General features: G+C 38.8%; 1 protein-coding gene and 1 pseudogene across 3 annotated transcripts in view; one reads left to right on the top strand and one right to left on the bottom strand.

Moving 5' to 3' along the window:
- Positions 1-18,246, bottom strand: part of SSH2 (slingshot protein phosphatase 2) — a 141,336-nt gene that overhangs the window by 33,606 nt on the left and 89,484 nt on the right. For 2 of the 3 annotated variants that reach the window (XM_012657319.1, XM_012657318.1), the window contains exons 4-9: positions 17,307-17,428; positions 9,809-9,877; positions 8,959-9,024; positions 4,992-5,186; positions 1,054-1,147; positions 789-917 (exon numbers count right to left, since the gene is read on the bottom strand). In XM_012657319.1, the coding sequence (XP_012512773.1) occupies positions 789-917; positions 1,054-1,147; positions 4,992-5,186; positions 8,959-9,024; positions 9,809-9,877; positions 17,307-17,428 (675 nt within the window). Of the gene's footprint in view, positions 1-788; positions 918-1,053; positions 1,148-4,991; positions 5,187-6,872; positions 6,927-8,622; positions 8,624-8,958; positions 9,025-9,808; positions 9,878-17,306; positions 17,429-18,246 lie in introns of those variants that run through there. The other variant, XM_012657320.1, reaches the window with a different exon arrangement.
- LOC105820736 lies at positions 10,317-11,196 on the top strand (annotated as a pseudogene).

Here is an 18,246-nt window from a genome sequence, read left to right as displayed (position 1 = left end):
GAGTGGCATTAAAGGAGCATCCTATTTGGATACACTGTATAAAACTACTGTGGACTGGTATGGTTTTGAATTTAAGTATTATGAGAAGCAGATAAAATATTTAACAACCTAGGGCAAGAAAAGCTTGATTTGTAGCATTTGCTAATTTGCTTGGTGTTAATACTCCCACCACAAGTTTGTGTTTTTTGGGGGTCGGGCGGGAAGACAGAGTCTCACTCTGTTTCCCAGGCTGAAGGGCTGGAGTGCAGTGGCCTGATTATATAGCTCCTTGTAACATTGAACTCCTGGGCTTAAGCAATCCTCTTACCTTAGCCTCTCAAGTAGTTGGGACTACAGGCACATGTTACCAGGCCTGGCTTATTTTGTGTTTGGAAAGATGGGGTCTCACCATGTTGCCCATGGCTGGTCTTGAACTCCTGACCTCAAGAGATCCTCCTGCCTCAGCTCCCAAAGTGCTGGGATTACAGGTGTGAGCCACCTGCCAGGCTCCCACCATAATAAATTTTAATCCACCAGCTTGATGTTACCAAATGAGGACTTGGGAAGAAATGAGCAATAGTACACCATTACATAACATTTCCACCATATAATAGAGGTAAATAATCTTAACAGGACAGATAATATTAAAATTGATAAAATAATTAGGAAGTAATAAGGTTTGAGTACTTACTACCTTTGTTTTTAATGTAAGTTACATTTTATTTAAATATAATAAAATTTAACAGTGCCCCCCATGACTGCATATGGGTTAGTTTCAACACATCACTTCAAGTGGCCCCACAACTTACCAAGAACACATGTTCAAATATCTGTGTGGGGCTATCCATCTGACCAAGGATCACTATCATTTCATTATCTATAAATTCCTTGAATTCCCGCAAGTTGCACACCATCTGCATTTCCAACTCTGTTCGGATCTGAAACAAAGATGACATATTTTACTAATCTCTGTACAGTCCTTCTGTACTTTCAACCATGCACCATTTTTTAGCCACACACCTACTGTTATCCCACTCCTAGCCTTGGAACAATGAGGACTCAAAAGTCTCTTACCTCTTTAGATGTAATATTCTCCAAATCCTTCTGCATCATAATCTCCCTTAATTTGGTTTTAATTAGCCTTTCTGTTCGCTCACGTTCAGTTGGTCTGAGAAGAGAGAAATGGTGATTTCTCTTAAGCAGGAATTTGACTAAGTTAATAAATGTACCATTTGATTATGTTTCCAATTTGGCAAGCCCTGCCTCTATTACCCTCAAATTTATATTGTAGAGGTATAGCAAAAGAAAATTATATTTTTAAAAGCTTATTTCCAGAATGTACAGAATATAAACATGTAGAAACTATTACTAGAAGAGGTTGTAAGTGTCTAAAAGTCCTTAAATACATTAATGTGAAGAAGCAGAGACAAATTGGGTATACTGAGTATAATACTTTAATGGAGGACCATATTCATACTTTTACCTTCAAGTACCTCTGGGTATCACTTAACGAACTAGAATATCAAGCTAGGCAGTGGTATGCCTCACTATGGAACTGGGTCTTCTCTGTAGCTTAAAATGCCACCCCTATACTGATTATTCGTTGTTGTGGTTCTAGAAAATGGGAAAATGGGAAGGGTGATCTTGCCTTCTTCATTAAGGCAAATACTCTCACACAACGGGTTGCAGGGATCAACTACCTAGAGTCCTTTCATCCAAGATGCTTTCCCTTTCATGACAACTTTCACGATATCTCTGTGAAACTCTTATCCTCACTTTACAGATAAAGGAAACAAACAGCTGAAAAGTTAAATGACATGCTGATAACCACACTGGTAAGAGAATCAGAACTCTCAGTCCAGCCTAAGACTCTACCTTCAGGATTATGTTGCTTCTCCTAGTTTTCAGATTCTCTTATAAGTAAAATTACCTATTGAACTTTAATATGAAATCCAACTAGGTAGCTGACTCTCCAGGTACTAGAAAGGTATTGGTTCAATGTAACTGAATGCTTCTCTCTAAAAACATTATTTCATATTATGCAGAATTTGAGTGAGGCTGACAGCACTTTCTATCTCATCTTTCCCTGTTACCTACTCAAGAAAGGTATCTGCTCTGTACCTCCTTATTTGGAGATGGAAATGGACTAAGCCTTCAGGCATCCTGCCCGCCCTTGCTGCCTACAGCCTTATCGCTGGCTGCAAAAATAGCTTCAGTAATCTCCAAAGATGGATGCTCTAACCCCACAACTTTGGGGCTCCCCACAAGTTGGGCTCTTAGTTTCTCATAAACCCTACAGAATATAGCTAATACCTGTGCTATTTCCCTTCAATCAGCCAAGGCATCCCCGTCTTGACTAGGATTAAAATTTTTATCCATGCTTCCTTTTCCCTAGACACAGGTAATGGTAGAAAGTAAATGTATAATTTCAGTCTTCCATTAAAAAGAAACACTGGTAAAAAAAATCTTAGCACTTGTGTGCATAGATTAGATTCCCTAGTTTCTAAGCAATCTTTCCCTCAATCCCTCACACTTATTTGAGACAGAATGATTCGGGAGCAGACAGATTTAGGTTTTAATCCCAGACCTGCTCCTTACTGGGGGTGTGACTTTGAACAAGTTTCTTCTCTTCCCTAAGCCTCTGTTTCCTTTTCTATAAAACAAGGACAGGAATAATACTTGTCTCAAGATATTCTTTTTTTTTTTTTTTTTAAGAGACAGGGTCTTGCTCTGTCACTCAGGCTGGAGTACAATGGCCCAATTACAGCCCACTGCAGCCTTGAACTCCTGGGCTCAAACAATCCTCCTTCCTCAGCCTCCCAGAGTGCTAGGACTACAGGTGTGAACCACCATGCCTGGCCTTATAAGAGTCTTAAAGTTAAATGAGATACTATGTATAAAATGCCTGGCATAGCATCTGATGTATACTGGGGGCACCATTATTCCCTTCTTTCCCCACCTTTCCTTGGATTTCAAAATATGAACTATTCATAGCCGAGCACTTAAGTCCACTGTGGCCCACATTCTCCCTATACTCTCAGCATTCTTTTATAGGCTTTTCTAGTCAACTTCAGGAGGAAGAGGGAATGGAAAAAGCGTTACAACATATAAGCACAGCTTTTCCTCTCGATTTCGCTGGAGAAAAATTTGGAAAATATATAAAAATAGAAAGAAAATGAAAATCACTGAAAATTCCTCTACCCAGAGATAATTATTAATACTCTGGCCTACAGTTTCCATGTATTCTTTTTGTATGAATAGACAGCTGTTTATTAAACATATCTTAAAATTGGAGTTATATAGCACACACTAAAAACTAACATTTAATGAGCTTCTACTGTGTGCCAGGGACTATTTTATGTTTTTTTTGCTTAGGGAAGTAGAGAGATTATGAAGAATTTTATTTTTCTGTGTGTGTATGCTTGTGTAGTTTCCAAACCTTCTCTAATAAAATCAGGAAAAATGGGAAGAATTTTCTGTCTCTCATGGAAGTCTGGTTTAAAATGTACTTTTTTGAGCTAGATGAGACATCCATTCCTCTGAAACACTTCAATCAGTTGTAAAGCATGAAGTCACCAATAAAATTTCCCATGAATCCTTATCACTTTAGTTGCTTTGAGATCTTGAAAGGAGCAGGGCTACTGAAAAGGAGGTCTTAACACCAATAACACCATATTCAAAGAAGATTCCACTGCTTTCTTGATTGTCCCTTTCACATAATTCTTGGAAATTTCACCTTTCCTTGTAAAAAGCATTTATTAGATTATTATCTAAATTACACCTTTAACACATTTAACTGCCATGTGAGTTGTATTTAATTCACACTAGTTTTGAGCCTGGGGCCTCATGAAGCATATGTAACTACAGTTGGTTCGTGAAAATCTTAACTTGTTGATGTTCTTATTATTACAATTAATATCGACAATTTAATTACATATAACTCACACACAAAAAATAAAAATAACAAATTTTTCATTAAATTAGAAAGGATCCTTTTGTTTTTGAAGTTTCTTTCTATTTTTGTAATAAAACCCTGTGGCCCCAAGGAGAAAAAAAATTTTTTTCCAGTGTGGCAGGCAATGTGTTAAAAAAAAAAAAAAATCATGAAATGTTTTGGCACGACTTTAGGAATCAGAGGGAGAATCCTATTTGTAAGGTCAGATAGTAAGTAGCTACTCTTCTTTCCTGGTTGTAGAATACCTTGGAATGAAGAAAGACCAACTCAGAGCAAAATAAACCTCCTGATTAATTGCCAAAGCAAGAACTAAGTGTAAAAAAATTTCCAAAATAGTCACAAAAGTTTTAATGCATAGACCAAAAAGGAAATCAACATCAACTCCACACCTTAGGCCTTTATCCAACTCATAGTACACTAGGGAGATTAAATAAAATCTTATTGACAAGGATTTTATAAGACAAAGGATAGAGCAGAATAAGATACCCGAATGAAAAAATATTTAAAAAAATTTTTTTTAAACTTTAAAAGTAGCTTGACAACGTAGGCATTCTTTTAAATTAACTGGAAGCATCTTGTTTCCTTAAGTATTATAAACATCCCTCTAAAAGCTTCTCTATGTCATTAATTCGCTTACCAAATGCTTCTTTCACAAATAATGCAAATTCAGCCTAACTCCTTTAAACTCAACTTTCAAACTAGTGGAATCTGAATAATGGAATTTTATGGTATTGCATTTCTTTTTTTTTAATTTTCTTAATTTCTTTCTTTCTTTTTTGTCTTACTTTTTTTTTCTTTTTCTTTTCTTTTTTATTTTCGTATTGCATTTCTTGACTATGAAAACTCTATTGTGCCCAGGAGTGAAACTCCTCAGGCCTTTGCAGGCAACAGAAAGAACAGGATTTTTTATCTGTGGCAGGTATGTTGTGTAGACAATGACTAACATCACTAGGTAAGATTAATTTCCCAAGAGAAGAGATTAGGTGGTAACATGCTTCCTATGACTCCCTAGGACACAATAGAGAGCACTTCCATAATCCTTAGGAAACTGACTTACATGTCGGTGAAGAGAGTTGGTGAGTCGGGCCGATGGGACTGCACATCCTGCATAGCATTCCATTCATTGACTGAGGATTGATCTGAGTTGATATGGCTCTCATAATAACTCACCCAGGTGAGAAAGAGGCTGCCTGGGTAGTAGTTATGCATTCTGGCCACTTCGCAAGCCTTGTGTAAACTCTGTAGGGCAGACCTGAAAGATATGCTGGGAAATGAGCACCGTAGCACTGTGGGGTACCAAAAGGCCAATAATCCATGTGTATCCCAAACTCTTCTAGTTTTTAAATTCTCTAGAATTGACCTCTAGAAAATCTACACCTTGAAATTCAAGATTCTCCAATCTGATTATACCAGCAATAGACTAGACATTTGCTGAAAGATACGATGCAGAAGGGAGGGAAGGAGAGGAAGGAGAACCGACAACCCACCAGTAGAAAAAAAAATAGGTTCGGGTACCTATGGAGCTCATGATCCTATAGTTGTGGTGGCTGTGTTTTATCATTAGAAAACTAAAGATCTCCATAATTTACTAGATTAAGATTTCCTTCCCTTAGCACAGAATCATGTTACAGCACACATTCTCTATAACTTTTAGAGGGTCCACAAAAATCACATAGATAGATGTCCTTAAACCTTGAGGGCATGTCCTTTAATGTGCAGGAAGTACTGATCTAATGAAGTTTTCCATTCTTGCTGCCTTAGCCGCCTAGTCTCTTTAAACCATTTATTCCTATGCATCAGCTACTTTCTAAGAACAGCTCTGGTTATTCTGAGACTAATTAAACCTTTGACTCTGAACTCAGGAACCCAAGAAGGGTAAAAAGAACTGAAAAGTATCTTTTTGGTTATATACCTGGAAAAGCTTAAACCAGAAATGCTAGGAAGTAAGTTATACAAGTGCAAGGACCTTTCTATGTTTTGTTTACTGATGTATCTCAAGTACCTAAAAGAATCCTATAGTTGGAGCTCAATTAGTGCTTGGTGAGTGAAATGTCTTATTAGCTATAAACTAACGTCTTTCTCCTAAGAGAAACAGATAGCATGAGGGAATTCTATGGTTAATTCATCTATATCTTTTTCTTAAAAATGCCCTTTTAAAAAATTTTCCCTTATAATAAAAGTGATCCATGCCCACATTAGAAAATTAGGGACCTCAGAAAAAAGGCAGAAATATCTATTGTTAAAGTTTTAGTATAATATAGTATAGGTCTTTCCACCAGTCATTTTGCCTATGAACAGATTTTTCTTTTTTTTTTTTAGAGACAAGGTCTTGCTCTCTCACCCAGGATGGAGTGCAGTGGCCTGATCTAACTCACTGTAACCTCAATCTCCTGTACTCAAGTAACCCCAGCCTCCCAAGTAGCTGGGACTACTAGCGCACCCCACCATGCCTGGCTAAATTTTTTTTTTTTTGTAGAGTTGGAGTCTTGTCATGTTGCCCAGGCTTGTCTCAAACTCCTAGCCTCAAGCGATCCTCCTACCTCGGCCTCTCAAAGTACTGGGAATGCATAGCTCTTTAATAAACAAAGATATGACCATATTCTGGTATACCATTTATAGTATATTCTTTTATAATACTTTACAGCCCGTCACCAACATCTTTCCATGTCAATATTCAACTAGATCATTTTTAATTGTTGTATAATATTCAATAACAGATATATCATAATTTAACTAATTCCTATTTTTCAGACAGTTAAATTGTTTTTCATTTTTTGCTATTATTAGAACACTCATAAAATTCTTATAGCTAAAATCTTTGCATACACTCATGGTTATAACCTTAGGGTAAATTCTTAGGAGAATACTAGGTCGAAGGCCATGGAAAATGATAAGGCATATTGGCAAATCACTCTCCAGAAAGGTTGCTCGCTCCAGTTCATTCTTCCATCAATAGTACAAGGCAGTGTCTGTTCTTCGAATCCTTGTCAATCTCATATAATAATTTAAATTTAAATTTAATAATGTAAATAAAATTTTTTTTTTTGCTAATTTAATAAGGGAAAACTGTGCCAGTCCATTTTTATTAGGAAAACAGATTTTTCCTTAAAACAAACTTGCAGAATCTTTTAAAAATTCCTGGGGCTGGGGGAGGAAAAAAAGAAGAAAAAAAGAAATAAAGCTTTCTATTATTTAAACCAAATTCACAGAGAAAATTTCAATAACAATATACAGATTCAAAAGTAAGGGCCAGCTTAGTGTAATGTACAGGATACTCAAGGCATGTTTTCTTCATCTAGGAAACACATGCTTCAAAAGCATATGCCATAGAGCCTGACACAACTACCCTAAAATACTCACAGCCTAGTCACCCTCACATAGTTCAGGTGCACAGGAGTGGGAGGCTGCAATAACTATCTTCCTGTGAAGGAAACACCTGGTCTAAATGCTGCTTTGATCCATATATCATCTATTTTTTTTCCTGTGGCTTTTCAATTCACTACTCCCCAGGAGGTACACCAAAAAAGTTTATTCTGTGATAAGTTAACAGAGCTAGGGCTAGTCAGTTTACTTTAGAACATCAAAGCTTGATCTAAAGTTATTACTTGAATTAAGATTGCCTTGTACTTCTCCCCAAAATATACCTGAAAACACTGTCGTTTATGGTACTTACTGCTGTTTGGTTTTACTCGATACTTGGTAATAGATAAGTCAGTTGCCTTTAACGGAGCCTTAGGTAATGAAGGTCATAAGTTCTTCCATGAGAAATCTACCTGTAAAATATGCCCTAAATCTAAAAATCTAGTCTAAACACATGACCTGAAACTCTGTCCTGCCTCAGTTACTGCTGGAAACCATAAGACTGTTAATTGTTCAGTGAGTCCTCAGACTCCACCACCTCAATCCTATTAATTCTGTTATTCGGGAGTAGATTATCTCCCTGGAGTCCTTTTTAGGCTCTTTTATGTCTTATTTTGCTTGCCATCTGTCCATTCCACTCCTGAAGGGCACTTCTACAGAACAGGCAGCTGAATAAGAAACTGAAATTCAAATCCTTCACCTGTGGATGGATTCTGAATCATAGTCACATAATTCCCTGGTTATATTAGATCATTTTCTATATAATCTGGAACAAGAGAGTAACAGTCTAAATATAAGAAATATTCTCAGACCAGTTATGTAACCTCTCCAAGCCTCAATTTTCTCATTCATCATAAGGGGTTTAATAACACTATTTTGAGGGGGGCTTGGTGTGATGATTAAATCCAGGTAAAGCACCTGGCACAATGCCTGGCACAAAGTAAATAACCCAAAAGTGTCATATACCGCTGACGGTTATTAACAACCACAGTATTTTCTCTAGGCTTTATTTGCATTATGCAAATAGCTACCAGCAGTTTAAATGGAAATTTATCTATCTATAAAGTAACTGTCAATACTATCCCTGATTGCCCTAAGAAATTTAAAGCCTGAGCACAAGTAAAACCCCAACTCTACAAAAAAAAAAAAAAAAAAAAAAAAAAACAATTAAAAAAAAAAAAAAAAAATTAGCCAGGCATGGTGGCACATCCCTATAGTCCAAGCTATGGGGTAGGCTGAGGCAGGAAGATCACTTGAGTCCAAAAATTTGAGGTTGCAGTGAGCTAGGCTGATGCCACTGCACTCTAACCTGGGTGACAAAGTGAGACCCTGTCTTAAAAAAAAAAAAAAGAAACGACAAAAAAATGTGTCCTATAAAACTCTGTTTCAACCAACTATCTGATCCATTAAGTCTCTTCCAGAGCCTAAGAATATTTCCGAATTTTACTTGTTCACTAATGCTGATGGCCTTCTACTGTAACAATCTGAATATTGTACTTCTAGATCATCTTTAACTATGAGGGCTACATGAACAGATCACACAATTTTATACACAAACAGATCATACAACAGCATTTTCTTAGTGAATTACACCATTTCAAATATTTCTCACAAAGTATTGCTTCATTAAACAACTTTTCTAGAGATATCAAAAGTCATCTTACCACATTGCCTGCACAGATACAGGTTTGAATATGTGAACTCTGTTATCTGTTGATACGCTGAACCCACTAAAGACAAAAAGAGAACAAGACAAAAATCCACAAATGAGGGGAAGTTATTTCAGTTGTGAGTTTCAAAGGATGTTTCTCAGACTAGCAACAGCTGGCTCAGTAGAAGGAATCATCAGGCACTTCGTGTAGAAGTTAACTAGAGCATAAGACTTAACTGAAAAGCTTCAACAAATTGTCTGATTTTATATACCAGGTGAAATGAATGAACTCCCACACTGGAGTTAGGGAATTAAATGCAATTTCCTAGCAGCAGTTTTGGACAAGCTGTTCTGTATATTTCTATTTGGAAGTTTTGTGGGTTCTTAGTAAACCTGACCCTGGTTTTATAAACTGGAGCAAACGTCTTGGTCTCTTGGGGACACATTCTAAAAACATCAGGAGGTGGGGGTGGGGAGTCACTGGAAGGAACTGGCACAGGAAAGGAGTTATACTGTAGGCTGACAGCTGGCAGTGGCGGCAAGAGGTTATTTGAAACAGGACATATCATCCTTTGGGAAAGCATTGCAACAGTCCCACATGCTCAGATTAAAGAGTGAGCCAACAAATTAGTTCTTCTTTGTCTGGATTCCTAACATAGCCTAGAAGAACAGAAGTGAGAGACTCTGGCAAGTTGTATTTTCACTCTACTTTACAAAACAGAAGTTTAAAAGGACTCACTGGGCTGCTAACATGATAGTTCAGTTGGGCACACTGGACCTCCCTTTCAGCTGAATCAATGGGCACTAAGATAGAACCCCACCCCCTGGCTTTCTGTAGGAGAATAAAAAGGAAAAGCTCTTACCCATCGCCATCCAAATGAATTAGGGTATCACTCCAGAGAGGCAGAACTAAGCCCATGGTACAAGTGCTACTGCAAGACAAGAAATTGTCCATAAATTACTTCCTGTTATTCTGGGAAGCAGTCTTTTGCTTATTAACTCTTTCAACACAAAGAATAAATCCCTAAGCTCTAACATAAATGTTATAGTGGGAAAAATTTTCATCTTATTACTATTAATCCCATGTATGTCCCCAAGAGCTGCTTTAAAGAGATGGTTAGTCAGTTCCTTATATATTTACCAAAGAAAACTTATTGATCACTCAAGACTGCTGCCCCCATGAAGATGACTGGGGGTGTGTGCCAGAGAGAAAGGGTAGCACAATGGTCTGACATGGTCTAGCGTTGGACCATGTGAAAGTTTCTACAATTGTGCAGCTGGATGATGGGGAGTGGGGCTCGTGGTGTGTAGAGGGAACAATAGCATCCTTTCCCAGGCTGACCTTGGCTCCTCCCCACCCTCTGGACTAAAATGGGGAATACACTGGGCCTGATACTGATGGGGACTTTGCCTCTGCCCAACCTTGGAAGCTTTGATGAGCTGTATCGGCTATGCAAAGATGTATTCCCAGTACAGATGGAGGGAGTGAAGCCGTCTGTTAACAAGGTTCTGAGCAGCCACTTCCAGGTGGCTCACACTGTACATGAGTGCAGTGGGCTGGCCAGGCTATCACCTCCACCTGGCCTATGCAGGGGACTGGCAGCTTAGCGCCACTGAAGTGTTCCCACTGTGGTAGGCAATATGGACAGCAGGGGCAGCCTTAATGCCCAGGTTCTACTCCTCTTGGCAGAGCAGCTCCGAGCTAAGGCTGTCTTCCAGATGTAGCAGGCCAACTTCCTGACATGGCAGTTTCATGGAGAGTATCACAGAGATGACTACACAGCCATTCTGACCCTAGGAAATCCTGACCTGATTAGGGAATTGGTGATGACGGTCGCTTATTTCCTCGTCGGCTAGTGCTGAGAGGAGAGCCAGTTTATCACTGGTGGCTGGGTGAACAGGGTGGTCATTTTGGCAGTGGCTGGGAAATACTTGGCTGTACACTGGGTAGCTGCATTGAATGTGAGATCAGGCAGAGGCCATGCGAGTGATTAGCACAGGGCAAATGAGCAGGTTCAAGTTGGAGCGGAGTTTGAAGCAAACACAAGGCTACAAGACATAACCTTCTCTTTGGTTACCACCTGACTTTGCTCTAGGCCAACATGGTGTTTAGAGGCTTGGTGGATAACCGGTGTGTAGGTGCTATGCTGGAGAAGAAGATGATCCCCCTGCCTGTCACCTAGCTCTTGGAGTTTTCTTTAATCACTGGTGCAACAGATTCCACTGTGACTTCAGCATCACTGTGGACTGAGGTTGTCCCAGAGCCAGTCCCCATAGCAGCTGGAACCTCTGAGTCAGGTGCCCTAGGGTCAGAGACTAGGCCCTTCTCCAGAGCCCACCTTGCTGGGTGACCTCTAGGTCCCAGAAGCAGAGAGGGGGACAGGACCATGCCTTCTTTAGAACTGGAGCTGCCACAGGGACAGCTGATGAGGCAGTAGTTTGAGGCTCCAAACTCTACCACCAGCTCCACTATCATCTTCCCCTCTGTGGCTCTGGACTAGGGGAAGAGGATTAAAGAGTATGTTTAGCTGAATTTCTCTTTTGTCCCACTTCTTTCTTGATTTATCTTTGGTTAATCCTGCATGGGATTATTAGTTTACTACCTTGTTTTCCATCCCAGAGCCTCCCAAGGCTGGGAAAGTAGAGCTGAAGGGCTAAATCTCTGGCCTCAGAAAGCGGGGTCCACTTATTCCCAGAAGGAGCTTCTTCACCTCTTAGCTCTGAGGCTCCCTCCTTCTGCATCTTCTGTGCTTCCACAAAACAACTTTATTCTCATGGTCACCCCTGCTACCCCCATGACTGTAAGAAGAGGCAGTTATTGCTTTAGTCTTTCATCACAACCACTGGGCTCCCTTCTATTGGGCCCAATCTATGGTCGCAGCATTTTTCTCTCTCGGGTCCTGTGTGTGTCAGGTGAGCTAGGGAAGGGGGCGAGCCTGGGCCTCAGCTGCAGATCTCCTGGAGCAGGAGCATCATGGCAAGCAATCCCTGGATGCACTGGATTTGGTACCCGAATGCTTTGTTAATGCTCTGGAGCTCAGCTAACAGGCCCAGCAGCTTTGTGTACAGAAACTTTTGAAGTAGTGGGGTTGCCAGGAAAACAGGAGGGGGAAAAAGGCAGCTGGGAGTCTTGCCTTGAGGCCCTGATCCCCTACCTGTCCCTCAGTGAAACTAGGTCTGAACATTAGAGACAATCATGCTCTAGTATGACAAGTTTATCAAAGGTCCCAAAGGACCCCCGGGAGGTCTCTGTCTCACACTGTCTTCTTTTATCATGCCCAGTTTTTCCTGAACCCAGAGCTCTAACAGCCAAGTGTGAAGAAAGCTCCAGACTTAGCCAGATAACTTCAACTATATGGAATCTGAGGGTCTGGCCTTCTAGAACAGGTTGTAGAAGGTGGGTATGTTCTATGATATAAAGCATCCCCTTTCTGGCCAAACTGACTCATAAAGAAGTGGTGCATACCTCAAAGCCTGGAAAGGTCATGGACTATTGAATCAGGAACTGGCTTTGGCCATGAAATTGTAAATGACCATAACTTCAAGGGAAATGAAAAATTGAAGGAACTGGCCCAATGGAGAGGGCGATGAAGGGCCACAGGACAAGACTGAACAAGATTCTTAAAAATCTGTTTAGTCTGGAGAAGGTGGACTGACGAGGTGATGGATGTCATCGATCTCAGGAATGAGATTATACAAAGCCTGTGAGCTACTACTTTGCATCTCTACTGAATAAAAAATCTGGAAAAAGTGAGATTGAAGAAAAAGAAAGAAAACTTATTGACTGAGCTTCCTACACTGCCATCTTGGTTGTCATCTCCCAAATGGCCACCATCTAAAAAATCCAGGCAATTGCCGCTGACTTGCATTTGGCAGGTCTCAGCCCAGGATATAGCACCCAATTCAACTCCAAGAATTAATTCTAATGCCAAGAACTATTGCTGGTTGCTGAAGAGCTTGGAATGTGTGATTCGCTCAATTCTAATTCTGAGGTTTACAAAGATTTATTAAATACCAGAACACACTCAATAGTCTAAAAGGGAAAGGGAATAAAAAAATGTAAAGAAGTAATTGTTAGCAGCTTGTGATCAGAGAGACAAAATAGACACAATACAACCTAAATAAGTAAAACAGCCCTTGATGATCACGCACTGAACTAGCATTGCTGAAATGTAGAGTTAATAGGAATATCAACAACGAAAAAAAAGGGTAGCCCTAGTACTAAAATATTATTTCAATCACACACTAGCCCAGGAAGGAAATTGGCTTTGAGTTAACAGAACAGGATGGTGTAGGAAGCCACAGACTCCTGACAGATCATGTGTGCTATACAATATTTCTATGAACAATTGTAATCTACCTCAGATCATTGCCCCTTTCTCTCCTTAAGGCTGCCTGTTTTTTAAAAACCCTCTGGCCAGTCTCCCAAAAGCTCCTATACCTGCTCCATGCCAATGCATCTAGAAAGGCAGCACAGTGTTGTGGAAAGAACCTTGCACAAAGAAGGTGGAACAGTGCAGTGTGGTTAAGAACGTGGGCTCTGGAGTCAGATGGGCTCCAGAACCTGGGTTCTGGCACTAACTGTAGGATCTTAGGCAAATTACTTAATTGCTTTGTACCCTAGTTTCTCCATCTGTAAAACTGGGATAAAAATATCTTCTTTGGTGCATTGTTTTGAAGATTAAATTAAGTAACACAAAAAAGTGTATAACAGTGCCCAAAATATAACAGTAATTACCATTATTGAGGATGGACTATGCCAAAAGATCTGGCTGGGTTTGATCTCTTTCAGTATTACAGCTTCTTTTGACAAGTTATTTAACCTCTCCCTGTCTGAATTTCTTCATCTTGTAATACAGATAACAAAACCTACCCTCACAGGGTTATTATAAAGACTTAAAATATTCAAAGTAAAACAATATATGTGAACGCATTGTCCTATAAAACAAACGTTGAATATGAATCTGTAGTGGATGCTCTAATACCTCTCTGACAGTGAATTGGGGGACGGGAGGAACACTATGCAAATGATTTGGAAACAACATGAGGAATACTAAGCTTTAACTGCTGGAGTCACTGCAGGGCTCAAGAAGGCCAGCCCTTAGTTAGGCTTTCCACTATACTTGCTGGCCTGGGCTACTCAATACCGTCCTAGTGATTTCAGAGTTCAGGAGATTCAAATCAAGACTGGAACATCTTATTCACATTGGAACCCTGGGACCCAAACACAAGAGGCACAGCTAATTTGCCAGAGTCCAAGAGCAAGAGCAAGCAAGACAGCTTCATCACAAGTCTTGTTGAGCAGATGAAGTGAGTGCACAAAAAACTTGTTTTGAAAATGGCTTCCCATGGTGAAGTAGGGTTATTTTTAGAGTAGCTTTTTGTTTTGTATTTAGTCAGTGCTTAGCCAGGTTCCTAGCAACAAGTATAAGTTGGAGTATAAATATGAAGGATTGATAGCCTAGTAACAAATCTAGAAATTAAATAACTATAGAAGAAGATACAGATGCTCCAAAAGAGTGTAATCTATGAGCTTATGACCAGATGCTAGTTAACCTTTGGACAAGTGATATTGATATATAGGAACCAACATCACATTTTCAGCTTGTATTCAGATCAGAATTTTTTTTTTTACATTAACAAGTAGCTTTTTCACAAAACAGGAAGTAGAGGCCTTAATTAGGCATACCTAGTATTTTTATTCAGTTTACCTGTCTCATGAGATTTTTCTCCATTAAAGTACAGCTACTTATTTTAGTAAATATTCAACTCATTCAACAAATATTTATTTAGTGCCTACTATGTATTAGACATTTCAAGGTGTTGGGGGTACAAAAAGAAATTAAAAAATAAAATGAAACCATGAAGCTCTATTATTTTATAACTCAAAATATATCCAATGCATTTTAGAAACAAAAGTAATACTGTTTATTAAAAAATGTATTACTTAAAATATAACACAATACTGGAAGAACTTGTAAATAGTCTCAATGAATTGGCTGTAACATATCTTAAAAACTACTTTGTACTTGTTATAAACAATCTTGGTTCCACTTTGGCTTAATACTGTTATGAAACATTTAATATTTTCAGATACAAAATAATACAAATTCCTTCAACAGCAACTGAGATAGAAGTATTAGATTATCTGAGCACCGGTATTCTAAAGTGGGCAGCATTTCTCTTACTGTCCAAGGGGCTCAATTCAAGCAGTGGATGTATGGGAATTCCATAATATCAAGTTTACCAATCAGAATGAAAACTAGTTTCTAGCTTTTCATGTCCCACTTTGCCTTCCATAAACTAAAATTTCCTTTGGTTAGTGGCACTTATCAGATATGATTCAGGCAGGAGTATTACAAAAGATAGATGCAGTTCACTGAGGATATATTACTGGACACCCATATTAACAAGCATTTTTTTCTGGTAAAGTTTAGGACAAAGGAAAAGAGATAAGATTAGACATCCGATTGCTTACACTCTGGGTTAGGAGAACTACAGTTATTGTCCTCTGTCTCTAGGGGAAGATTCAGTTGAAGTTTCCATACAACCCCAGTTCCTGTTTTATAGGGTTTTCAAGGGAGGGGTCAGGGAGAACTGAACAAACGAAATATGAGCTAAAGCAGTGCTGTCCAACTCAACTTTCTGCAATAATGGAAATGGTCTATACATGTATTGCCCAGTATGGTAGCCACTAGCCACATATAGCTGTTGAGTACTTGATATGTGGCTACATATGACTGAGGAAACTGAAATTTTAATTTTATTTAACTTCAATTTATTTAAATAGCCACATACAGTTAGTGGCTACCATACTGGACAGTACAGACCTAGAGAAATAAAAACCCAAATAAGGTGTGGTGGCTCACACCTGCAATCCTAGCACCTTGGGAGGCAGAGGTGGGATGATCACTTGAGGCCAGGAGTTTGAGACCAGCCTGGACAACATAGTGAGACCCTACAAAAAATATAAAAAATTAGCTGGGCCTGGTGGCTCAGTCCCAGCTGCTTGAGAGGCTGGGGGTGGTGGGGTGGGGGTTGGTGCGGGTGGGAAGATCGATACTGTACTCTAGCTCAGGAAACAGAGCAAGAGCTTGTCTCAAAAAAAAAAAAAAAAACCCCAAACAACAAAAAACAAACCCAAAGCGCAAATTAGAGGCCCTAAAATCCTAATCGATGTAGACAAGGTAGGTCCTCTTATACGAAAATGCTTACTGTTGTTTAGGTAACACCAAGAGTTAAAACTATGCAGGTGAAAGCTTCCTAAATGTGGTTTAGGAGCCTGTATAAATTCAAAACATATAATTAAACGCTGCAAGTGGTATGCAAGCAAACAATTGTGGCCTTGTGATCCCAGTGAGCCTGCAAGTCATTTTCAGGTTGACTTCTACATAACACTAGTTTGGGAAACTTTCTAGTGACAATGTGATTTTTTTCCCCCAATATCAGGACAATTAGAATCACTCCCAAGCTCCTCCTCTCTTTGTGGCTAAATTCCCCCAGGCCTGGGTCACACCCCTAACTACTTAACAGTTCCATTCTAGTCCTGAACCAGGAAGTCAATGCTTTGAGACATCTGGCAGGATTTCCTGAGGCTTATTATCTAGAGTGTAAAGATCTGCTTAGCAGCCACATTCCACAGTCTTCCCAAGGTTTCTGCAAAAAAAGTGGGAAAATAAAAAAGGAAAGCAACAAACCTTAAGGACACAAAAAAAGCCAGGTTGTGTGTGATGAATGATATCTTTAATCACACACTGTAAAGTACAGCTAAAACCAAAGGTACAAGATTAAAAAGGTTCTGCTTAGAGTTTAAGAATCCCCCTTATCCCCCTTTTAACTTAGAAGGAAAAAGGAGGCATAAGATTTGGTAAAAGTAAGGTTTAAAGCCATAGATAAATATAAGAGACTGGAGTTCAAGTGGGATGTCTTTGAACCCAGGACCACTGGTGAATTACCATAAAGGGCAGGTGCCCTAGAATCACCGAAGTGAATTGTTACTGTTTTTAAAATAGAGTAGACTGCTAAGAAAACGCAGTTTTTCTGGAGATACAAGTTTAAATCATTTGCTTTATATCATTACTATCTAAAGATGAAAGGAAAGTAAAGAATAGTGGTAAATTAGGAAGACATAACTAGAATAGTGGTAAATTAGGAACAAAGAACCAAACACATTCACTGAACATGCTTGTTTCTCAAGACTGTTGAAAGAGTAGCTAATATACTTTTATGTTCTCTCATCTTATGCCTTGAACTTTAAGAGCAGAACTGCAAAAAAAATGTTTTTGTTATAACTCAAAAGACAACAGGGATAGGTTATTTAAAAAAGAGTTTTCACATTTCTCCTTTTCTGTAGTACCATACCTGTCATTAGAGGAAAAATCCATTCCTAGGACGATGCTTTCTTCAGTGTCTTGTCTACCATTAGTTGAAACCACTACCATATAGCGTGTTCGATTCTGGTAAGTACTTTCCAGTCTTACAGCCTGGAGGTTAACAGACGACAGAGAAATTAAGAAATTTAGAAGGTTTATTTTAGATTGTTCAACCCTTTTTCCTTAGCATCTTAAAGCATACACAGGAAGGCAGCAGAGCCAGTAGTCAGGAGACATAAATTCAAACCCCAGCTCATACACTAACTATAAAACCTTTGGTAAGTTACTAAATTAATTGGAGGGAGATATAATACCTGCACATCAGGTCGTTTTAAGAGTCTTAAAATTTATACACATAAAGCACAGTGCTTGGCATACAATAAATGCTCAATAAATATTTGCTATTAGCATAATTTATTACCAGAGCATGTTTTAAAGACAGAATAGGGGAATGTGAGGTATATGAATGTGAGCATTGGTCTCAAAGATACAATTCCCACAAACAATTATAATATGAAACAAACTATTAGCATCATCTAAGGAGAATATTAGCTATGCTCTATTGAATTCCTGCACATTTATATACTATAAGATTTTCTTTAGTTTAATGATAATTAAAGAAGACTGCTTTTTCAGAGGCTTCTCATTTTTTTTTTGTCAAAAAGTTTTAATTTATTGCTTATTTATAAGGGCCTTATTTATAAAGGACCTTCAGAAAATTTGAATATGGACAGGGTCCTAGATGAAACTAAGCATTTACTGTTAAGTGTGATAATGGCATTGTGGTTACTGTGCCTTTTTCTTAAGTATCTAGAGTGAAATGACATGATGCCTGAGTTTTCCTTTAAAATGTAGACATTTCTATCTGGAATTTTTTTCAGTGTCTCCAAGAAGGAGTCTCCTTCCCCTTAACTCTATCACTATTTCAA

The sequence above is a fragment of the Propithecus coquereli genome, unplaced genomic scaffold (genome assembly GCF_000956105.1).
Source record: "Propithecus coquereli isolate 6110/MARCELLA unplaced genomic scaffold, Pcoq_1.0 Scaffold536, whole genome shotgun sequence".
NCBI lineage: Eukaryota > Metazoa > Chordata > Mammalia > Primates > Indriidae > Propithecus > Propithecus coquereli.
This window is presented reverse-complemented; position numbering and strand designations above follow the sequence as displayed.